This window comes from Pinus tabuliformis, chromosome J (genome assembly GCF_031772625.1).
Source record: "Pinus tabuliformis cultivar Carrire ecotype Pingquan chromosome J, CPIR1, whole genome shotgun sequence".
NCBI classification, from domain to species: Eukaryota; Viridiplantae; Streptophyta; class Pinopsida; order Pinales; family Pinaceae; genus Pinus; species Pinus tabuliformis.
In genome coordinates this window covers 425972844-425998866 of record NC_142295.1, presented here as the reverse complement: position 1 = coordinate 425998866, position 26023 = coordinate 425972844, and the positions used below count along the sequence as shown (strand labels likewise).

Below are 26023 nucleotides of genomic sequence, written 5' to 3'. Positions count from 1 at the left end.
TCAAAATTTTGTGGCAGAATGTTTGGTTTGCCAACAAAATAAAGTGGAAACAATTAAGACCCTGGGTCTATTACAACCTTATCCATTCCAAGCCAACTTTGGGAGGAGGTTTCAATGGATTTTATCACAGGTTTACCCAAGTCTGAGGGAAAGAGTGTCATCATGGTGGTAGTTGACAGACTTACCAAGTATGCACACTTTTGTGCATTATCACATCTATTTAAAGCCAATACAGTTTCTACTACATTTATGGAAACAATTCAAAAGCTACATGGAAATCCAAAGATTATTGTAAGTGACAGAGATCCCATTTTCACTAGAAATTTCTGGACAGAATTATTTTCTTGTCTTGGTACTCAGTTAGCTCATAGCTCATCTTATCATCCTCAATCTGATGGGCAAAATGAGATAGTAAACAAATGTTTGGAAGGATATCTTCGTTGCTTTGTATCTGATAAACAGACACAATGGGTCAAATGGTTGCCTCTGGCTGAATGGTGGTATAACACTTCCTTCCATACAACAACAAAAATGACCCCATTTATGGAAATTTATGGATATCAGCCACCATCCATCACATCATATTTAAGAGAAAATTCTAAGGTTCAAGCAGTGGAACATCACATCGAGCATCAACAACAAGTCCTCCAACTCTTAAGGGATAACCTCGTGTTGGCACAGAATAGAATGAAACAACAAGCAGATCAACATCGCATCGAAAGAAGTTTTGATGTAGGTGATTGGGTATTCCTACGGCTACAACCATATAAACAAATGTCCCTCAAGCAAGCTAAGAAGGATAATAAATTATCACCAAAGTATTATGGTCCGTACAAAGTGTTGCAAAAGATTGGTACGATGGCATACAAATTGGAGCTTCCTGCAGCTTCTCGAATGCACCCAGTTTTCCATGTTTCATGTTTAAAGAAGGTTATAGGCGACAAGCTCCCAGTTCAAACAATATTACTAGAACTTGACGAGGAAGGAAAAATTATATTGGAACCAGAAGGAGTCACAGAAAGAAGAACTCGACAGATACGAAATCGATCAATTTCGGAGGATGAGAATTTTATACAAAAGCATCCAGAACTACTCAAGCATTGAGGACAACACTTTTTTGAAGGAGAGGGGCATGTTAGGTCCCTATAATACTAGTGATTACCCCATTACTATTGTAGTTGTATCCCTTATTAATATTGTTGTGCCCCTATTGTCCCCATATTATTATTATTATTGTGCCCCATAGAATCCCTCTATTGTTATTTTTGTGGCTTTATATTATTATTGTTAGGTCGGCTGGGTTATATTGTGACTCCTTAGACTCCTATATATAGAAAGGAGGTTTTGTCATTTGAATCATCCAAGAATTATTCATTTTTGTAATGTAAAGGAGGTTTCCCCTCGAAGAGGCTGAATTCTAAGGTGTTCAACTATCTTTTCTATCTTTTTTGTGGGCTGGTTTCATAACATTGAATCATTTCCTTAAATACTTTGCAACATCAAAAAATCCCTCTAGCATATCGTTACTACATTGAATATTGAGTTATCCATCAACGACACCAAAACCAAAATGCATCAACTTTGTTTGCAGAAGAGTTATATGAGATGTTAATTCAATACAATTCCTTTAAGAAAAAGGAAAAGACTCTTTTCACACCATGATCACTTGAACTCTAGAAATTCAACATATTCACATGCTTTTTGCAAAATTATCATAAAATTATTTACTTTAAGAATTATATCTTTCCATTTATTCTTTTTCCTAAATACTTAGTAAGTTGTCATTAATTCCTTTTTATCAATAAAACATTTAAGGAAAACCATTTTGTTGGTCGAGGATTTAAAAATATAAAATCAAATTTAAATATAATTCTTATTTAATTTAAGTAACCAACTTCAACCACATGAATGTCAGGGAATATTTCTATTTAATCATTTAGAACGAATCATTTATTTATTTATTTTTTTTTATTTTTTTTTATTTTTTCAGAAAATTGCAATATTTTCAAAATGACATTAGAGAGGATTTTCGAGAAGGAGAAAATCCCAATTAACGACCTCCATAGCCACGAATCAACACATTTAATTCAAAGTGCATTTGCAGAGTGCAAAAGAGCAAAAATTAAGAAATTTGAAACAAATTGCTTTTTGGTTAATGCTTGGTTTGACAAGGAATGCAAAAAGGCAAGGAGAATGTGGAAAGAGTCAAACAAGAATAACATAAAGCTCAAAGCTTACAAGCAGATCTTCAGAAAGAAAAAGGTCGATTTCATGGTTTCAAGGAGGGAAGAATTAATCTTCCTTGGGAAAAATAATCCCAAATTATTTTGGAAGGAGCTACACCGAAAAAGATGCAATCTGAAAATAATACTAGAAATTCTAAGTGGTTTGACTATGCAAGACAACTCTACGAGCAGGATCCCAAGGTTGACCCTCCCCCCTTGGTCAACACTAATATTGAACTCTTCACGGTGCAAGAGGTAGAGATGGGTATCAAGAAGTTGGGTGTTGGAAAAGCAAAAGACTTAGCTGAAATCCAAGCAGAGTATCTAAAGTGGGGCTCAAAGATTCTTGCACCTCACATTACAAAAATTTTCAATATCATCATACAATAAGGGTTCCCCACAGATTGGACAATTGGTCTGGCAATACCTCTTTACAAGAGTGGTGATGTCAATAATCCCTTCAATTATAGGACCATCAAGATAAACCCCTTGTTTGCAAAGTTATTTGGAAGCATGCTAGAAAACAAAATCAACAAGTGGGCAGAAGAAAGAGATAAGTGTGCTAAAGGGAAAGCAGGTTTTAGACCTAAACATTCTACAGTTGATCATTGTATAACTTTAAGGCACATCATTGAAAATGTTTGGGAGAAAAAAGAAGAAGTTTTTTGTTGCTTTGTTAATTTCAGAAAAGTGTTTGACACGGGTCCTAGGGATAAGCTTTGGCACAGAATGGAGGAACTTGGGGTTCCTAAACATTTGAGAGCATATGTGCATAGGTTATATGAAAAGGTGAAAGTCAAAATTAGAACTTCAGCAGGAATTTCTAAAACTTTTAGAAGCGGTATCAGGGTCAAGCAAGGTTTCCCATTGTCTCCTACCCTTTGTGGTTTATATATCGACAAGCTTGAGGAGTGGTTAAATTTTCAAGCGGGTGATGGTATCCATTTGGGCAAGTTTGTTATTTGTATGCAAATGATCTTATTCTTATTGCTAAATCTACTCTTAGTTTGCAAGAGCACTTACTATCCTTTGAGCATTTTTGTAGAAGGGTGGGGATGCAAGTTAATATTAGCAAAACGAAAGTAGTGGTTTTCTCTTAAAAAAAAGAAAAAAGGAAAGAACTAAGTTGGGATGGTTGTAGAAAGAAAAGAACTTTGGGGGTTTGGAAAGCATTTTATGCTTTTCAAAATAGGTGTAGAGAGGCAGAGTTATGGCACTGGAAAACCACTCAAACTATTTTTGGGCTTCTAGTGATTCTGACGATTCTCTATGGTTGTGAATTGTGGGAAATAAGTACATCTGACATGCAATGGAAACTAACTGAGAAAATTCAGAAGCACTTGATTCCAAACAAATTCAAAATTAAAAGTGTAGTTCCTTATGCTATCTTGTTAAGTGAAACAGGGGTTGTTCCTATTGAAGCAATTGATATGGTGCAACTCATAAGGTATTTAAAACAAATTGAGCAAATGGAAGAGGGCAGATGGCCTAAGGTGGTATTTAATGACATATTATGGGCATCATTAGGAGATTTTGAGTAATAGGTATGGGTCTTGTGTCCTTGGACAAAGTTGAGAGAGGAAACATGGGCATTATATCTCAGAGCAAGCCTCTAGGCATTTAGGACAATCAAAGACATGTCGAACAACCATAAAGGATTTTTTTAGGGTATCCTTGTTCTTTGGATGGAGATAATTAGTACTACGAGATTTTAAACATTAAGTATGAGTCTTTGGATAATATATTTTTATTTTTTTAGTGGTGAAAATCCTCATGGAAGAACGGAGAACCTCCAAAAACTTGTTTGGCTAAAAGCCTCAAACGCAATGGCAACGAACATGATGAAGAATCAATGGCCAAAGGCTCAAATTTGAGAATGAGGCTTTAATACCAATGTAATGAACACGCCTCGTATACATAGTAGAATATTCAAAATATAAGAATGTACATGATAGGAGTAATATATTTGTATAAGAAATGTTGAATGTACAAGAGATATGATATATGTTATGGTTACAAATGAGGGCCCTGCTGATATACTAGGCAAGCTGCTCCTTCATGAATAGTCATGTCCTTAAAGACATGCCTCTTGAGTGAACTAATCACTATAACTAATAAATACTAATTATTTATATTCATAACAAACTCTATGGTTGAATAGTCATGAGTGACACCTCAAATGACCATAAATGACTTGTCACGGTGATATTTGGCCTTTAAGTGGGGATATGGACATCATTAGGAGATTTTGAGTACTAGGTATGGGTCTTGTGTCCTTGGACATAATCGAGAGAGGAAAGATGGCCCTTATATCTCAAAAAAAGCTTTTAGGCATCTAGGAAAATCAGTGACATGTCGGATAACCACAAAGGACCTTTCTAGGGTATCCTTGTTTTTTGGATGGAGATAATGACCTTGTGCTAAGTTGGAAAACCTATGTTGGCATTATGATGCATGTTTTGTACTTGATGGCAACCCACTTGTAGCAGAACAAGTCACTTGTATATGGTAACTAGATGAATCTACAGGAGAGATATCTGATGTGACAGAATGCATGGCAGTTCAAAGGAATCATTTTAGAAATAATATGGAAAATTACAGTGTAACAGGTCTATTCAAAGGTAACAGGGCATTGGTACAGAAGAACAGGAAGATGGAACTAAGGTCTACCGATCAGAATAAAGAAGGTAAAGGAAAAGGTTGATGTAAAGTAGTTTAAGAAGTATATGCAGGTCCACTTAGTCAAAACATCGTATACATGCTAGCCCATAGAACAAAAAGAGTGTATACATATACACGCACTCCCACAGGAGGGAAAGCGCATACATGTTGGAAAACCAAGGTTATGGTCCGAGGTATTTGGTCCAAGGTATTGACCCTAGGTATTTGGTCTAAGGTATTGGTCCTAAGTGGTTTTGGTTTGAGGTATTAATAAAGGATATGAGTATAGAAGAAGGAGAAGATCAAAGGGATAAGGGCACAAGTAATTAATATCTTATGAAGTGTTAGATAAAAAGCAAATATGCATATTATGGGTTTCTGATGCTTTGCTTGATCTAGAATAAATATGTATCTTAGTGTTTGATGATGGATGAGATCTTATAATCGATCAGGATCATACTAACTTATCATTATGTGATCTCATAATGGATGGGCTAGATTTGATTGCTAACACATGCTTTATCCTTTATATGTGATGATCTGGGTATGTCTGAAGTCAGGAATTGCAGCGAAATTATAAGTAAGTATTTGCAGATCTATACGCTGGTTCGCTTTAGTGAAGGTGTGTATACACGCTGGTTCGACTCTTTCAAAGATTTATTGTTTCAGTTATATCAGAGATTGATGATTGGTTTTCAGTTATATCAGAGATTGATTTGGTTTCAGTAATTGGTTGATGCATATGTATTTGATGGTTGTGTTGTAGTGGTGATTAATTTCGAGCTTCAATGTTGCTAATGGGTCCAGTATGAAAATTTGATGAAACGTGGCCCTCATATTGTAGTAATGTATACGAGGAATATCTAGAGTGAAAATTAATGAAATGTGGTCCCCAGAGGGTACTAAGGGTTGGAGCCTTCAGTGAGGAAGTCAAGGCTTCCTGCCAGTAGTGGTTGGTGATTTGATCAGGGGGTTGGAGCTCCCTTCCAGTAGCAGTTAGAGAACGAGTGAAGGTTGTAGCCTTTTGTAGGTCGGAGCCTACGTACTAGTAAACATATCGGCTAGTACAAGAAATAGGGGGTTGGTAGCTCCCTTCCAGTAGAAGCTGGAGAAAGAGAGAAGGTTGTAGCCTTTTGCAGGTGGGTGCTTGCGTACTGGTATGAGTCTACACCAGTACAAGATTGTAAATATTTTTTCTTATTATCAAAAGAAGACAAATACGACGACAGCAAGTGGTTTTCACCTACATTGGGTTTCCACCTTAAATCTTGGTGTTCATGCGTGTTGCTTATGTATGATGGTTTATTTTGTTATTACTGCACATGGTTACTGTTTAATGTTTAATAAAGTACTGATGCACTAATTAAATATCAACATATGATGAATTAATTGAATCATAAGTTCACTGGATATACGATGGTTTCCTTAAGAACAATTGCATGCACACGCGAGTATTATTTCCAACAACCTACATAGTGGTTTGGTGAATGTCGAGGCCAAAGGATCACAAACACATGCACATTTCTAAGAACATGAGTGCATTTGTATGTGTGTGTGCATGCATTCCTGCACATCTCATTGCCACTTTTTTAACCACCAACTTTGTGGAAGCACCTATTGCACAAACTAAAAGTTACTATTAATGTAGATATGCAAATGAAAATATTTATATTTGGTAATTATTATTTTTTACATGGATAAAAAAGATTAGAATATTTTCCTTTATATTCATAAGATATTCTTTACAAGATTAAAAATTACAAAATTTATATTTACACATTTTTATGTCTCCACTTGCATTGTATTGATTTTTTGGTTGTGTTTTAATATATCATTTATATCATTCCATATTTGTTTTATTAAGTAGTTGAATAGACTAGATACTCAAACTTTTATGTAGAATCCAATACTTTTGTGCTATACTTGCACTTTATGGTTGAATTGAGTACATTTGTGCTATACTAGTTCATAGGTGAAACGATATATCATCATATACATCTCATTTTCAGTGTCTCTTTATACATATAGAGCAAAGTGATTTTCCTTTATTAAAACCTAATTTGAGGTGACATAGTAAACATTTTTTTATATAGAGATTCTCTTTTCAAGGAATGGTTATTATGTAAATCTCCCCTTAATAGAATCTCATCACAAAGATCTTGTTATGACTTCTCTAAAACTTTTTTAATCATTACATATCATAAATTATAGTGGTGATTGGAACTCTACATCCATTGAGGCTTGCTTACGGGATTGGATGTTTGTAGACCACCAATTTCATGCTCTACCTTTATTCATATTTTGTGGAATTTGGAGATCCAAAAAAGTTTACATGTTTGAAAACATATCTGAGGGCATAATGGCAAATATTGAGGACTTGAGGACATCAAGGGACCTTTTAAGCACATCCAACTTACTAATATTGGGTCCGAGTTAATTTCTTAGATGGAGCATCTTGTATGCAATTGTGTGAAAGTGTGGAATACATTACATTTTACTTATTTTAAAATACAATTTATTTATATCTATAATTTGTTTTCGTTTAAATATTTTATTCTCATTATATATTTTACAATGATAATATATAAAATATTATAAATTATCATAAACTTGTCCATTACTCTTATTATTCTTTTATTGTCCTCCTAAAAATATATAAAAATTAATATCAAATTTTTAATAATATCAATAAAAAAATATATATATATTTTTAATGATTAATAAACTTATTGTTTTATCTTTTCATTTATAAACATTTTTGAAAATAAATAATAAATAGACAACTTCACACTATAAATAATAATAAAAACAGGTTGTAATTCAATGTACATATTTAGAGACCGTATTTTAAATACATATTTTAATTTCAACGGTCACATTGGTCTTTGTGCGAATGTGAAAGAGGGAAACATCATAGGAGCCATCTACCAAGGCGGAGGGAAACATCATAGGAGTCATCTACCGAGGCGGAGGAATTGCCCAAACGGCCAAAAGTGGCCAGAATCCGGGCAAAAAAAATTCAAAAAATCTTGTAGAGGCAGTTTTTTAATCATGTTTTTAGTCCCTGCACTTTTCTAAACAGAGAATTTGGTCATTGGATGTTTCTTGTTTAGTTGAGTGACATGCAATCCATGCCATGTTGAGCTTATAAACTAATAAGCTGAACTTACACATGTTTGGGGTCAGATTATTAACCATTCTATTACCTATAACAGTGATATTCATCAATGTCCATGTATTATTTTTCTCAACAAACTTGAACAAGGTGTAAGGAGTATGAATAGACTTGCTAGTCCTAGGGAGATGGTGCTCCAAGGTCACACCTGCATTAGATGGAAACACATCAAGTAGGCAAAAGCACAGTGAAGCAGTACCTGTAGGAAGACATTTGGATTAGACAAGAACACATTATGTAAGCAAACACATCTAGTCAAGACCATATTTAAAAAATATGGTTTCACACATCGTGCCCTTGCCTATCTAAGTTTAAGCAAGTTGCTTGGGATGAACTAGGACTAAGTGTGCTTGGGCAGACCTAGGATAGCCAAGGAAAGAAGGTTCAAATACTTGTTAGAGGTTTGCACCTTTGTTTACTCTAAGGTGGGAAAAACCCTAGGTATGTGATTTGTTCTAATAAGTAGTTCATGGTAACCTCTTTCCTTTCATTCTACACAATATTAACCTGAAGCAAATTAGTATGCCTTTGTCCAAAATCAAATGTAGTTCCTACATTTTCAGCAAACATTTATGTAACCCAGGCCCATAAAAATGCCTTTCAATTTAAGAGAGTAAACACTAGCATTTATGGTTTGCATTCCCTTGCATATTGACATAAACACACCTCATTCCTTATGTTTCTATTGTGTTTATTTATGCCAATGACAGCCAGTCTTAGAGAGTAAGACTCGTAAGACTGTATCTATTGATAACAGTCACATTGGTTTCTGTGCGGATGTGAAAGAGAGAAAAAATGCAGATCATATTTTAAATACACATTTTAATGTCAGAAAGGCCGCATCGGGCTCTGTGCGCATGCTAGCGGCGGATTGGAGAGTATCTGATAGATGGTAGGCATTTGCTTAGCTGGTCGGCAGGAGCCAGAGTGGAGAATTCTGGCCTTTCATTTGCTACCTTGGCCGATAGAGCAAGATCGGAGAGCAGAAGATCGGAGATACTCGAGGCCGTGGAGAACCTGTCGCGCGACGGCGGCAAGAAAGGGCTCGGGCATCCGGCTGCATTTTTCGAGCGAGCCCCCGTCCATGTATTCCAGCATGAACTGGATCTCACCGCCCCTGTCATAGACGCCGTGGCACTTGACCACGTACGGGGAATCGGTTTTCCGCAGGATGTCCATCTCGCGAACGATCTGGCGATGGGTAGAAAGATCGTGGTTGCCATGGACGACCTTGAGGGCGTACAGCGTCTCGGTTGCCCTGTGCCGAACCTTGTACACCTTGCCCTGACTGCCGTAGCCCAGAATTCCCAGTTTCTCCAGCTCCGACGGATTCAGCTCCGCTGCCACCGCCGGTCTCGGAGGCGGTGGTGGCAACGGCAATGACAAAGGCACCGGGACGGCATTGTAGGCGAACGGCTCTTCGCGCGGGGGAATGGGGAGCGTCAGCCTCGGCGGCCTGTGGCTGCTCCGTCTCGATCCTCCACTCGCCGGGATTCGATCCTCTGACATGCTATTGCTTCCTTCTTATTTTTATCTGGAGCTTGGCGGGGAATGAGAGAACAAAAGATTGGAGAAATGGTGGGCTTATCTTTTTGTGGAGCTTGGCGGAGAAGGAGATTGAGAGAACAAATTAGATAATAGAGCCCGACAGATTTTGGAATTTGATGGGTTTAAACCGAAGGGCCGGACAGATTTTGCTATTTGTTGCATTTTGATACTTTGTGTTTTATTTTGTTTCTGTTTATTTTATTTTCCTTCTTTTCCTGGTTGGTTCAGATTTGGGTTTGTTTGCTGTTCTGGTTTGAGAGGTTGGTACTTGTTTGTTTGGTTAAGAGGGATGGCGATGTTGCAATGAGCATAAGACGGGATGATTGATTTAATGCTGAAGACTGAGAAAGTAGGTACTGTTTTATTTATTTGTTATTTAAATTTTTTTATAGTAATATTATGTTATTTGAATTATTTGTTAAATTTTTTATAGTAATATTATATTATTTGAATTTTAGGATGACATAATTGTATTTCAATATTTTATGGATAGATTAATGTTTTTTACGGAAAGTTTTATCATATTTTTTTAACTTGTGCTGTTTTCTCTTGAACTAGATGACCAATAAATAGTCGTGGGAAAACACAGCTGAGGTGTATTTTTGAGATTACAGGTGAGATTAACATTAACTTTTTGGTTTCTCTCCTATCTCATAAGATTAGGGATTAGATATAAGTGCACTATGGTTTATATAGTTTTAGTTAAAAGCTTCTTATTCCCAATTTCATTTGCAGGTAAGGGTTGGGAAAGCTTTTATAATTTTTTATGTGTTTGGTTCTTCTATGTCTCTGGTTTTTGGTTGGGAAAGATTTTATAATCTTTGATGGGTTTAGTTTTTCTGTCTTTAGTTTTTTTGGTACTGTTTATGTCCCAATAGGTTTTAATTTTTGAGTATTGTTATCAAAGTTCAATAAATTGAGACTGATTTAGTGTTAGGGTATTCAAATCTAAATAAGGTTTGAGGTTTCCAGAAATTTCTTCTTAGAAATTGTTTCTAGAAGATCATAATCTGTAATGTGTTTGGTTCTTCAATTTCTTTAGGTTTTATTTTTTTGGTACTATTTATTGGGTTTTATTTTTTGAATATTTGTTTATGAAATTTCAACATATTTGTGCTGATTTAGCATCAGCATAAAACCATCTGATGACCAAGTCTAAAAAAGATTTTGGGGTTTCCAGAGTCTTGTGGTTAGAAACTTTTTGTAGAAGTTTACTCGTAAATGAGTCATTATTACCCTGTATGAGTCCATCATTATATAGATAAATAAGCAACTTGTAAACTAGCAAATATTCTTCTAGATAATGCTACATGAGATAATAGAACTACTAAGTGGTGAGTGATCAGAGTGTAATACTGGTTTTCATGGAACATAAGTGAGTTCTTAGCCCTATAACACTTGCTACTATGTTAATTGAGCTCTAGTGTTCACACTATTATATGGTTTAGTAATTGAGATTAGCCTGGAATTACACCTTACCTTGATACCAATTTCTAGAATGAATAGAATGACCTGCACTTGGATTAAAGAGTTAGCTGTGATTCAGGTCAACAAGACTGAATAAAATGACCCGTAAATAACCCCAATAATCAATAGTACTATGTATAATAGCTCAGATGCAAACTATGGGTTAATTACATGCATATCATAGCCAATTAATACAATACCAAGGGCATAGACTAGATTACAATATATTAGTATTAACTGAGTACAATATAAACCATGGGGCTAGTGGCAGGGTAATATGGAGTATGGAGTACAGTCAATTGCTCTAGTCACTCAAGATAAAACCTTTACAACACTAACGCAAGCTAATTAAGGGTACCTGTAAGGCTCGGAATAGTGATGCTTTATATAGCACATAACTCTTGTATTTCTACAGTTTATGTCATAGCTTTATTGTACTGGTTAAGATTCAAATTTGCCCATTAATTACCTTAACTATATACTATGGACATACGAGGTAATCAAGAGCAATATGACTTTAGAGCGTACTCATTGATAAAGATAAGATTCAAATTTGCCCATTAATTACCTTAACTATATACTATGGGCATACGAAGTAATCAAGAGTAATATGACTTTAGAGCGTACTCATTGATAAAGAGCGAGTATAACTGGTGTTACTCGTTGAACTTCTCTACTTGAATACCGTAATTTCACCTTAATGGTAGTATAAACTTAGTAAGTTTAATAATGTAAGTGCTAACCTTACTGAATTAAGTAGTATAATGCTTAGTGGCATTAGTATTCAGTCTGACTACCATATCCAAGTGGGGTTAGTGCATGGTGCTAAATCTACCATATCCAAGTGGGGCTAGTGCATGGTGCTGATTTAACATCAGCATAAAACCCTCTAATGCTCCACTCTAAAGAAAATTTTGGGGTTTCCAGAATATTCTTCAATTTTTTTCAATGTTGTTTGTTTCTTTTTGGTATGTTTTTGTTTTATTTTTATTTTATTATTATTTTGTAGAAGTTCAATATGCAAGTAGAATTTTATTGCAATTTTATTAGTTTTTTTTTACTCTGTGCATTGTTATTGGACATTTAAAATGTAAAGGTTGACCAGAAGTCCAAGCCATGTTGAGTTTATAAACGAATAGGTTGAGCTTATTTGGAGTGAGATTATTAACCATTCAGTGACTTGCAACAATTAATTGGTGTTGTTAGCATAAAACCTTCTAATGTTTAAACTTGTAGAAAAATTTTGGTTTCCAGAATTTTCTTTTTAGACATTGTTTGTAGAAGTTCAATAAGTGAGTTAAATTTTATTACAATTCTTTTAGTCCCTTCACTTTTGTAAACAGAAAATTTGGTTATTGGATGTTTCTTGTTTAGTTGAGTGACAGACAATCCATGCCATGTTGAGCTTACACGAGTCAGATTATTAACCATTTTATTACCTATAACAGTGAACTGGCACAAAGTGTGCTTGGGGCCTACCTAGGATAGCTAAGGAAAGAAGGTTCAAATACTTGACAAGGGTTTGCACCTTTGTTTACTCTAAGGTGGGACAAATCCTAGGTATGTGATTTGTTCTAATAAGTAGTTCACCCTAAGCTCTTTCTTTTCATTCTACACAATATTAACCTGAAGCAAATTAGTATAGTTTTGTCCAAAATCAATCCCTACATAAATGGTTTAGAAAAGGTTGAAAAGAAATGTACTTCCTACATTTTCCTTCCTATTCAGTCTACTACTACTGCAAACATTTCTGTAACCCAGGCCCATAAAAATGCCATTTAGGTTTTTTCAATTTAAGAGAGTAATACACTAGCATTTATGCTTTGCATTCCCTTGCATATTGATCTTAGATGGACAGAAACCCAGCTCATTCCTTATGTTTCTATTGTGTTTATTTATGCCAATAACAACTAGTCTTAGAGAGTAAGACTGGTAACACTGGAGTATTTGTTGATAATCTCCCTTTAGGGGGGTAGAAGTAGTCAAAGCTAGAACAATTAACCTATCTCCAAACCAAAGAAAATGTTCTCTTACATCAAACAACTCCCAAACAACAATCCATTTTTCTTTGTTCAACAACATTGTTTTCTCTGTTCAACAACATTATAAGAATTACAAGTACATTTTTATCTATCTAATTCCATCCATATATGTTATGCCTTTAACAAGTTCCATTTATTAATTTTTCCCTAAAACAATGTGGTGCCGGTTCCCTCATAACTTACAAGGAAGTACCCGGTTATCCATTGATGAATTTGCTGAGGAAAAGATTTAACCCTCCTAAAAAGTACAAAGTTAGTGCAGAAAAACTTCACCAAAAAGCAACTACCCAAATATTCTTTTCCCCATCCTATAACAACCAACCATGGTGGATAACTCTTATCCCAACTCATAGTCCATCTCCTGCTAAAGTGGACAAAGAAAATGTAAAATTGTTCGCACTTTCTGAATATTTATAATGCCACTATATAGTGTCTATATACCGTCATAACTTAGGAGCATTTAAACAGGGTCCCTTCACTTTGTTTAGTGTCCGTAAAATTATAACATAGGAGCGTAATGTAGGTAGGCCCTAGGGTACATTCACTAGTTAGATTCTTTTAGTCTTTTGACTTTATTATAATTAGTCTTTTGACTTTATTATAATTGATTTAAAGTAGTCTTTTGACTTTATTATAATTGATTTAAAATGTATCCTTAAAACTGCTTTAGGAGTGAGTCAGTAAGGGACTTTAAAGGTGTCAGAAATCAAATCAGTAAGATAGAAATTCAATTAATTTAAAATTTATCTTTAAATCTTCTTTAGGAATGAGCCTGTAAGGGATTTTAAAGGTGTCAGAAATCCACCAGTGAGGTAGATGAAATATGGAGCCAGAAATGAGCATGGATGTAGGAGGATGATGTTACCAGTAAGGTGATGTAACACACTCTTGTAAACTTTTTTTTTCTTAACCTATCTTATGAGGTATCCTGAGCCAGTATTATGAGCAGTCAAACCAAACTGTTGGTGTTGGTTATCTACTTTCTATCCCTTCTTCTGGGTTTCCCCTTTAACTAAGAGAAATAAATGCAGAAAGTGGATGTCAAATAAAAAGATCTGCCCATGAAGCTATGAGCAAGAAGGGATATTCTGGATGGGGAGGAAAAGGGTGCAAGAGCATCTGGCCAGTAAACATTCAGATGAACCTGGTCATTCTGGCTGGTTGGATGCCAAAGGTGAGAAGATTTTAATTGACACCTATTGTGCACCCAATAATTAGGAATGGACCGCTGACACATTGCTATTAACCAGAACAAACCCAATTCAGCATGTCTTGCAGCGTAGAATACACGGTTTATTGATGCGTGTGTCTATAATTTTCTGTAAGAAAGGCTTGATGACTTTATTAGCAGGCTTTTTATTTGATGACTCACACGATTAATCATGATCAAGTGTCTAGACTTTTTGGGCTGCTCTATGGCACACAATTCTCGTGAAATGTCTAGATTTTTCACAAAGAAAGGGTGTCAGGATTTGCTGTGGGGACGAACAGTACACTTTATCTATAACTTATATCTGGGGTACTTGGGGTTTCTATGTATACGTATATGGTATTGTTTGTTTTCTTAATCAGTGTAATCGGTTGTGTATCTTCCCTCTGATTTAAAATTGGTCACTTAGTGATCAGTCTGAGCTACTCAATGTTTTGATTTGATAAATGGTTGGTCACTTCGTTATCAGTCTCTAGCACTCAGTGTTTTGATTTGATAATTGGTCATTTGCATAGTTTGTAACTTTGTTACAATGTCCAAACAAGGTGTCTGTGCCGCGGTAGATATACCAATGCGTAGTTCTGATTCACAGTCTATGTCCCATGAACAATCATTTGGATCCACTCGAGTTTAATTAGGGTAAATTTATTTCCCATTTGAAAACCATTGCAATTTACACAGACTGAATTGTCATCTTCTTTCCAATCGAGAAGTCTTTCAAGTTTAGGGGCAAGGTTTAAGATGGTCAATCTTTGCTGGTGGATCAAGAGGTTGCTACTTATGCAATGCCTAAATACCCTCATTTATCAGGACTTTGATTGAATAGCTTGCATGAGAAGTTCCAGATCCTTGGAATGTCCTTGTACCACTGGAATGTCAACTTTTGACCAACAGCAGTTGAGGATTGGCATTCTTCTATCTCTGCCTTGTTAAAATATAGATTTCTGTACTAGATATGTGCAATTCTTATAAAAAAATCAGATTGCCTAAAAATGCATATCCATTTGCCCTCCTAGGTTTTTTTTTTTTGAGTTTTGTAGCCTATGAGCTGCCCTCTCATCTTTTGCACATACAGCTAATAATTCTTTTTCCCATCCCAGTTCTGATAGATAGCATAGATAAGAAATCGGCTGAAGCATTATTTATGCCCTTCTTGTATTGAATCTCAAAGAAAAAGCCTTGTAGTTTACTTTCCTGCTTGTTCACTAAAATTTCATTGGGATAATGAATACTTCAAAGTTTCATGCTCTGTTCCAATTTTGAGGTGTTGTCCGGATAAATATGGCTTGAATTTTTCGACAACATGCATAAGGGTCAATATTTCCTTCTCAATGCTCATAGATGCATAAAAGCTTCTCTTTGTGAATCAATTTCTACTTTGAAAAGCAATAGGCTACTGGTTTTGCCTGACCACAGTATTCATGTCAGTGCTCAAGGCATCATATTTCACTTCAAAAGTCTGTGAGAGCCAGTCTTCTGTTACAAGATTTGACAGATGCCTGCTTGAGTTGGTACAGTTTGACATGTACAGTGAACTTTTTTTTTGTCGCAGGAATTCTTTGGATTTGCTTCATTTATTTATTTATTTCAACAAACCTTTTGAAGAATGAGTTACAAAAAATGCAATGTGGTGAGTGTGGACCTTCAGATCTTCAGTCTGACCCTCTCTAAACCTAGCTGTTACACTACTGGATAGACAAACTTAAGTTTCTAATGAAGTCATTTAGTTTCACCTTCTGTAACAAGTATTTGACAGATGCCTGCTTGAGTGTTACAGTTTGCTATGTAGAGTGAATTTTTCGTTTGTCATAGTAATTCCTTGGATTGCCTTGATTTATCTATTTAGTTCAACAAACATTTTGAAGAACGAATTACAGAAAATGCAATGTGGTGAGTGTGGACCGAACATGCAATCTTCAGTGTGCTGCTAGTATTTGACCGATGCCTGATTGAGTGTTACAGTTTGCCATATAGAGTGAACTTTAGTTTGTCATAGTAATTCCTTGGATTGCCTTCATTTATCTATTTAGTTCAACAAAACTTTTGAAGAACAAATTACAGAAAATGCAATGTGGTGAGTGTGGACCGAACATGCAACCTTCAGTCTGATGCTCTCCAAGCCTAGGTGTCACACTACGGATAGACATACAAGTTCTTAATGAAGTCTTTTAGTTTCACCTTCTGTTACAAGTACTCGACAGATGCCTTCTTGAGTGTTAGAGTTTGCCATGTAGAGTGAACTTTTCTTTTGTCATAGTAGTTCCTTGGACTGCCTTCATTTATCTAGTTAGTTCAACAAACCTTTTGAAGAATTGATTACAGAAAAATGCAATGTGGTGAGTGTGGACGGAACATGCAACCTTAGATCTTAAGTCTGATGCTCCCCAAATGTAGGCGTCACACTACTGGATACACAAACTTAAATTACTAATGAAGTCATTTAGTTTCACCTTCTGTTACAGTATTTGACAGATGCCTGCTTGAGTGTTACAGGAATGAACTTTTCTTTTGTCATAGTAATTCCCTGTATTGCCTTCATTTATCGCTTTAGTGTTCAACAAACCTTTTAAATAATGAATTACAAAAATACAATGTGGCCAGTGTGGACCGAACATGCAACCTTCAGATCTTCAGTCTGATGCTCCCCAAACCGATCTGTCACACTACTGGATAGACAGGGGCTTTTACTAGACACTATCTGATACATGTCCAATAGTTCTTTTACTATTATTTCTCTCTCATCTTTAAGATACCTGCTGTATGGGGAATATTCTATTCTTCCAGGAACCTGAAATATATCTTCAGTCTGATGCTCTCCAAACTGACATATATCATAAGATACCTGTAGGGGGAATATTCTATTGTTCCAGGCAACCCAAAAATATATTTTTATTGTCCTTGAAGGTAAATTGCACATGTCCTCTGATGGAAATTCACTATATTCATCCTGCATAATCAACAATGAAATATCTTTATCTTTTTTGAATGTTGTGTAGCTTTTCAAAGTATCAAATTAATCATGCATAATAAGCTCCTCTGGACTTGATAGGTAATTTTATCAACTATGCTACAGGTCAATTGATGTACCATATCTAAAACATACTGAATTGTACAATGGGTTTGGTTCCCAACTGTACCGGTTCAGCGGAATTTATAATGGGTGTACATTAATGCAAAAAGACTCAATTGAGTAGCCTGTCCTACGTTGTAGGGCAAAACAGACTCAATTCAGTAGTTTGCCTTGTTCTGTAGGGCCTTGATCGCTCTCCCATCAACTTACTGAGTTACTTCCCTCATGATTCAAAGAGGCCAGGCCAGGCAGCTGTAGTGACTTGTGTGAGCCCAATGACCTCCCCTCAGAGTGTGTGGCACATGAATGTAACACATGTTTTAAATATATTTTCATATTTTGTGAGGGCAATGGCCAATCAGAGAATCTGGCAAGCGTTTTTGGTAGTTGATGTTTTTCTATCACTAATTCGTTATCAATTGGTGTTAACATGTTTCTTTAACATAATTAATTTACTTTAATGTTTTTTGTTATTTATTTATTTTGCATTTTAATTAAAATATACCTATGCAAATCCATATAGCTACAAAGTTGCTTACCTTGATTGACAGTCAATCTTGAGGTGCGTAAATGGCCATTCTATGGTTCCTAAAGTATCTTCCAGGCAGGAATTATAATAACTAATTTTATCTCTGTTTACTTGATATGCGATAACTGGTGAAATTTACAATGAAAGGATATTTTTTGTTTTTGTTTATGATCTAATAGCATATTTGTTTATGATATTTAATTTTCTTATTTTATCAAACGGGTATAAAACAAGTGGATGGGTATAAAACAAGTGGATGGAGAGAGGGCTTTTGACCTGGAGTTATAAATGAGGAGATGGAATTACTTTTACAGTTTCATGTGAAATGGTGAGTGAAATTTTTATTAGTTATAATTATTATTTTAAAAAGTATTTAATTAATTGTTTTTGTTATTTATTATTTTAAAATAAAATTATTATCAAAACAGTAAAGCTTCTTATCATATGAAACAGGTATAAAAAAAATAGATGGAAAGCTTTAGGGCTTTTGACAAGAAGTTATAAATGAGGAGATGAAATTACTTTTACAGTTTCATGTGAAATGGTGTGAAATTTTTATTAGTTATAATCATTATTTTAAAAAGTATTTAATTAATTGTTTTTGTTATTTATTATTTTAAAATAAAATTATTATTAAAACAGTAAAGCTTTTTATCATATGAAACAGGTATAAAAAAAATAGATGGGAAGCTTTTTCACTCAAACCCAGATAGAGTGTTGTAACAACAAAAATTATATATGAGAAGGTAAATGGAATTGTTTTGCAATTTCACACTGCATGTTTAATGGACTATAATTTTGATGGCCTCTTAAAAAAATATTTAATTTTTTGTTATTTATTATTTTAAAATAAATTTATTATCAAAATTATAATCTTTTAATTGTATGCAGGGATCAAGAAGGTCAGGATCAAAAAGGTAGATGGAAAGAACAAAGGAGGGGATTGCTTTGGCAAAGGCTTTTGGGCACAGAATTATCATATATTAAGAAGAATATTTCTTAGTATATTTGTAATTGTAAATTGTATTATTAATTTTTATGTACTCTTCAAAAACTATATTTTAATACATAATCAGATTTTTTTGGAGAGGGGGTTGACCCATCCCACAACCTTCAAAGATAGCATGGCCACAGCTATCTTGGAGGAGTCTCATTGTCTTGGATAGCCTTGAAAAAAAAATTGCTTCAGTTTTTTAAAGGAATATTTTACTTTTAACATTTTATTTCAGATAATTTTGCAAACAATAATTTTCTGATTTTCTGATTTATAATTAATCTAATTAATTATGCTTTTATAAAAAAAATATTCAACTTTATATTCACATTTACATTACTTGTATTACATTTAATTGGCTTTTTATACCAACCAAAATGACTGTAAAACTTAACTCATAAAATTACATTTTAAAATCATGTTGTTTAATAAAAATTAATATTTAAAATGAATTGATGTTTTTGAGAAAAAGTCAACTTCACATTACTCTCACATAATATTTTATATACCAAGCACTTTCACATTCACATTCACATAACTTTTACATGATACTTTATATTCCAAGCACAAATGGTTGAAAAATAACTAGTAAAACATGCCTAAAGTTAGGAAGGAGTTGTATTTTAATTTTTAGTAATTATTTTATGTAATTGTTTATTGTGGTTTTAAAATTTTATCTTTATTTATTTTAATTTTGCAGTTTCACAAATAAGTGATATATTAATGATTTCTGATTTTGATTTCAAATCTTTTTCATCATTCATATGGTTTTCATATAATACCCTATATACCAATCAAATAGGATGTTTGAAATGTGATTTAACCAAAGATATTAATTGAAAAAATAAAAAGTGATACAAATAAGATTATAGTTTGAATATTTATTTAAGTTGTGTTATAATGTAATAATGTAATGTATTGAAAATGTTTGGTGTTGTGTATTTTGTTTGTACACATATAATATTGTGTATAGTTTGGTGTATTTTAAATTAATTAAAAAAATTTATACCAACCACAAATCAATGTAAAAATCTAAATTTGTTTTATTTAACAAAACATACTCAAAATTAATTGATGTGTTTGAAAAAGAAATCCAACCTCAAATTTTAAATTTGATTTAAGTATACTCATCTCTTTTCACATTCACAATACTTTTCACTTGGTATCTTATAAACCAAACACAAATGACCATGAAAATTAATGTTGTGTTGTGATAGTAATAATGATTATACACTAACTTAGTGTGTAATATGGTGTATTTTAAATTAATTTGTTATTGGTATATAATGTTTTAAAAATATTTGTAAAACAATGTAATGTTATATGGTTGTGAATATGTAAATTTGTATTTTTATTATAAGAAGATGTATATAGATTTTAAATTTACATTTTAAAATTCCACTTCCACCCTGATGTTTAAAATATTATTAAAAAATATTAATTGGAAAATAAAAGTAAAAATGATTTGAGTATAGTTGCCTTGTAATGTAATTGAAATGTATTGATTGATTGTATGCCTATATATAATATTGTGCATTATTTGTTGTATTTTAAATTAATAGAGGCCTTTTGTAATATTTGGACAAAAATCAAAATTTTGATTTTTTTAATAAATGGATATTTTTCATTTGATTTATAGATTTTAATATAGTAATAGTCATCATAGCATGGCCAAAGCCCCATTGCAAATTCTATTGTTTTTCTTTTTAAGAATTTTAACTTGATTTTGTGAACAAATAATGTATGTAATGTAAATGTGAGAAAAATGTTAAAAAGAATTTGAAAATTTGAAATTCCTCTAAAATAGCTTTGGCCATGCTATCTTTCCCCAAAAAAAAAAAATTAATTGTATTAAAATATAGTTTGAGTGTGTACATTAAAAATAATAATACAATTTGCACTTGATTTCTTAGTTGGCGCGATTATATGAAAAATAATGTAATAAAATTATAATATGATCAATCAAATTTTTTAAAATGGGAAGTCTAATCAGAAATTATTCTTTGCAAAATTAAAGTAAAATAGTCAATTAAAAATACTTCACAAAGTGAAAATTTCCCAAAAAAGAATTAATAATGTATTAAAAAGAGTTTGAGGATGTACAAAAATTCTACTAATATGTGATGACTCTTTGTCAAAAAAACTTTTTACTAAAGCACTTCTAGCCTCCCCTCCCCTCCCCATCTCTTGTTCTTTCCATTTGCTTTGTTGATGGGGCATATAATTAAATATTTAATATTTTTTTAAAATCTAATAAACAATAATCCATTATAGATTTCACTAATTATGTATGAAATTGCAAAACAATTCCATTTACCTTTTTCGATCTATTTTCATTTCTTGATACCTTTCACTTAGCTTTAAAGTTTTAACAATAATTTTATTTTGTACCAAAATATATAAATTTAAAATCGTACAAATTTCAAAATTTTCAGGCCAAAAAAAGCTAGATAGTATTATATAAGAAATATAATGGCAAGTATTACATCATTTGCTAAGAAAATAGGTCCAGAAACATAATTTGCAGATTACAGTATTATGCATAGAATGGAGATGCTACAACTTCAATAGGACAATGGTGAAAGTATTTTGAAATTTTCAATTGTTAATTTGTATTTAAAAGTTTTCAATATCATTTGTGGTTGGTATATGTGAAAACCATATGGAATGTAACCCATAAAAGATTGAAATTTAAAATAAAATCACAAATTTAAAATAAAATTTATCTTATTTCACTTCCCAATTAAATAATTAATAATAAGAAGCTTTAATTTGTAATAACAAATAACAAAAGTTGTAAATACTTTAATCAAATATTTTTTAAAATAATGATTATAAATACTAACCATCTCACATGAAATTGTGAAAGCAATTTTATGAAATCATTTGTAACTTTTTGTCAAAATATACAAAATTTAAAATCTTATTTGTATAAATTTTGAAATTTAAAAACCATTACATATCCTATTATGTGAAAAGCCATATGAATGTGATTCATATAAATTTAAAATGTCAAAGATGCAGTTAAATTTTTTTATTTTTTAAATCACAAGTTTAAATCAAATTAATTAAACAAGTTAAATAATTAATATAACATCAAAATAAATCATTAAATCAAAGAGCAAAATTACAAAATTAAGCTAGAATTCTTAAAAAGAAAAAACAATAAGAGACTTCTATGGCTCTTTGGCCATGCTATGATGACTGTATTTTTACAATTTTATAAATTTATTTTTATTAGCTCACCTATGGTTGGGTATTAAAATTCTTAAAAAATAAAATTACTAAGAAACATCTCCCTTAATTATAATATACTTTTACACTTTTGTATGTTTATTTATTTATTTATTTTTGTGAGTTTATTTATTTTGTTTATATTTTTACAATATTAGGTGTACAATCAAATATCACATCACACAACACAATATCACATAATAAATACAAAGGAAACTTAAATAATATTATAATCTTATTGTATAAATTTTTTATTTTTCAATTAATATTTTTTTATGGACATTTTGAATGTTGTTTGTGAATATCGTTTGTGGTAGTAAAATAAAATAAACTTATTGAAATTTATGATTTACATATTGTACAAATATTATAAAAGCTAACATTTATTAAATTTCAAATTTTAAAAGTTTCAATTAATTTAAAATACATCAAATATACACAATATTATAGGTATACAATTAAATATTACCAAGAGGCAACACAATTCAATACTTCACACATTTAAAATGTGAAGTTGATTTTTTTTCAAACACATCAATTAATTTAAGTATTATGTTTTATTAAATAACACAATTTTAGATTTTTACAATGACTTATAATTGGTATAAAAAAATTCAATTAATTTAAAAATTGTGTAACTTCTTAATTTTCCAATTAATATTTTTGGTTAAATCACAGTGTAAACATCATTTGTAATAGTTATATAATTTTGGTTAAATCACATTTTAAACATCATTTGTGATAGTTATATAAAGTATTATATGAAAACCATATGAATAATGCAAAAGATTTGAAATCAAAGTTTGACATGCAATATGTAAAGTTTGTTCACCAACTTATATTAATTAATTAAATGAAATACATGTCAAAAATCATTAATATATAACTTATTTGTGAAACTAGAAAATTAAAATAAATAAATTAAAATTTTAAAATTAAAATAGACAGTTACATAAAATAATTATTAAAAAATAAAATACAACTCCTTCCTAGCTTCAAGCATCCTATTTTTGAAAATTGTGAAAAAGACCCTTTTTAAAATAAAAATCATTATTATCTTTGAAAATTTACAAGTTATTTTTAATACTCCACTTGTTGCTAAGGAAATAATAACATGTGAAATAAATGTATAAATGTAGTTTTAAAATGTAAAAATACTCATACAAACTCATATAACCAAATAGCATAACATTGTTGTACAAGTATTTTGAAACATTAAATCTCAACAATTTTAAAATGAAAAATACACAATGTTAATATGTATAATTATATATACACACGCAAATTAATTTAAAATACACCAAATTATGCATAATATATTGTGTACAATCAAAATACACAACACATTTCAATACATCACAATATCACATAATAAATATTTAAATTATAATCTTATTTGTATAACTTTTTAATTTTCCAATTAATATTTTTGGTTAAATCACAATTTAAACATCATTTGTGATGGTTATATAATTTTGGTTAAATCACATTTTAAACATCATTTATGATATTTATATAAAATATTATATGAAAACTATATGAATAATGCAAAAGATTTGGAATCAAAGTTTGACACATAAAGTTTGTTCACCAATTTAAAACAAAACTAATCTTATATTAATTAATTAAATGAAATACAAATCAATTTAAAACAAAACTAATCTTATATTAATTAATTAAATGAAATACAAATCAAAATCAATTTAAAACAAAACTAATCTTATATTAATTAATTAAATGAAATACAAATCAAAAATCATTAATATGTAACTTATTTGTGAAACTTGAAAATTAAAAAAATTAAAATTAAAATTTTAAAACTAAAATAGACAGTTACATAAAATAATTAATAAAAATTAAAATACAACTCCTTCCCAACTTCAAGCATCCTATTTTTGAAAATTGTGAGAAAGACCCTTTTTAAAATAAAAATCATTACTATCTTTTAAAATTTATAAGTTATTTTTAATACTCCACTTGTTATTTATAAAATGTAAAGATACTCATACAAATAACATAATAGTCATATTCAAATACTCATAACCAAATAACATAATATTGTTGTACAAATATTTTGAAACATTAAATCTCAATAATTTTAAAATGAAAAATACACAATGTTAATGTGTATAATTATATATACACACAACACAACATCACATATCACAACACAACACAACACAACAACAACAACAATAACAACACAACACAATACAACACAACACATAAATAGGTAAAATTTAGGGTTTTAATTGTATAAATTTTAAATATAAATTTTTATTAAATAACAAAATTTTAAATGTAATTTTATGAGTTATTTTTCAACCATTTGTGCTTTGGTATATAAAGTATCATGTGAGAGTAATGTGAAGCAGATTTTTTTTCAAAAACATCAATTCATTTTAAATATTAATTTTTATTAAATAACATAATTTTAAAATGTAATTTTGTGAGTTAATTTTTATAGTCATTTTGGTTGGTATAAAGGCTATGCTGTGAAAAAGAAGTAAGTTCAAATTATAATATGATCAATCAATTTTTTTAAAATGCCAAGTCTAAATCATAAATTATTGTTTGCAAAATAAAAGTAAAATAGTCAATTAAAAATACTTAACAAAGTGAAAATTTCCCAAAAAAAATTTAATAATGTATTAAAAAGAGTTTGAGGATGTACAAAAATTCTACTAATATATGATGAATCTTTGTCAAAAAAAACTTTTTACTAAAACACTTCTAGCCTCCCCTCCCCATCCACTGTTCTTTCCATTTGCTTTGTTGATGGGGCATACAATTCAATATTTTATATTTTTTTAAAATCCAATAAACAATAATCCATTATAGATTTCACTAATTATGTATGAAATTGCAAAACAATTCCATTTACCTTTTTCCATCTATTTTCATTTCTTGATACTTGTCACTTAGCTTTAAAGTTTTAATAATAATTTTATTTTGTACCAAAATATATAAATTTAAAATAATTTTGAAATTTTCACACCAAAAAAAGCTAGATAGTATTATATAAGAAATATAATGGCAAGTATTACATCATTTGCTAAGAAAATAGGTACAGTCAATATATACAAAACATAATTTGCAGATTAACAAGAACCAATATGGCCTAATAGATTGAATGTGACAGTATTATGCATAGAATGGAGATACTACAACTTCAATAGGACAATGATGACAGTATTTTGAAATTTTCAATTGTTAATTTGTATTTAAAAATTTTCAATATCATTTGTGGTTGGTATATGTGAAAACCATATGTGCACATGACGTGCATGATAGGCGGATGGCTTTCTCACCCCAGCGATGTTAGATTTCACTAAGGCCCCCCTCGCTACAGATTTCCATGTTAGATTTCACTAAGGCCCCCCTCGCTACAGATTTGTAACTGCTATGTTGTATTCTGCTGAAACATTCTACTGGCTTCGACCATATTGATTGTAAAAATCTGTGGGCTTCGGCCATATGAGGATTTCTCCATGAAAAAATATATATATATATATATATGTGAGAAAACCATATGAATGTAATCCATAAAAAATTGAAATTTAAAATAAAATCACAAATTTAAAATAAAATTAATCTTATTTCACTTCCCCAATTAAATAATTAATAATAAGAAACTTTAATTTGTAATAACAAATAACAAAAGTTGTAAATACTTTAATCAAATATTTTTTTAAATAATGATTATAAATACTAACCATCTCACATGAAATTGTGAAAGCAATTTCATGAAATCAATTGTAACTTTTTGTCAAAATATACAAAATTTAAAATCTTATTTGTATAAATTATGAAATTTATAAACCATTACATATCCTATTATGTGAAAAACCATATGAATGTGATCCAT

General features: G+C 31.4%; 2 protein-coding genes across 2 annotated transcripts in view; one reads left to right on the top strand and one right to left on the bottom strand.

Annotated features, from left to right (window-relative positions):
- Positions 1-19014, top strand: part of LOC149227639 (uncharacterized) — a 122195-nt gene extending 103181 nt beyond the window's left edge. The window contains exons 5-6 of the mRNA XM_089380560.1: positions 18595-18673; positions 18819-19014. The gene's annotated coding sequence lies outside the window, so the exon portion shown is untranslated. The remainder of the gene's footprint in view (positions 1-18594; positions 18674-18818) is intronic.
- Positions 9007-9570, bottom strand: LOC149227640 (mitogen-activated protein kinase kinase 5-like). The gene has a single exon (XM_089380559.1). The coding sequence runs from the start codon at positions 9568-9570 to the stop codon at positions 9007-9009; it is 564 nt and encodes a 187-aa protein (XP_089236685.1).
- Positions 19015-26023: the final 7009 nt, after the last annotated feature.

Coding starts and splice junctions, on each gene's coding strand:
- LOC149227640 (XM_089380559.1), bottom strand. CDS start 9,570: ATGTCAGAGGATCGAATCCCGGCGAGTGGAGGATCGAGACGGAGCAGC.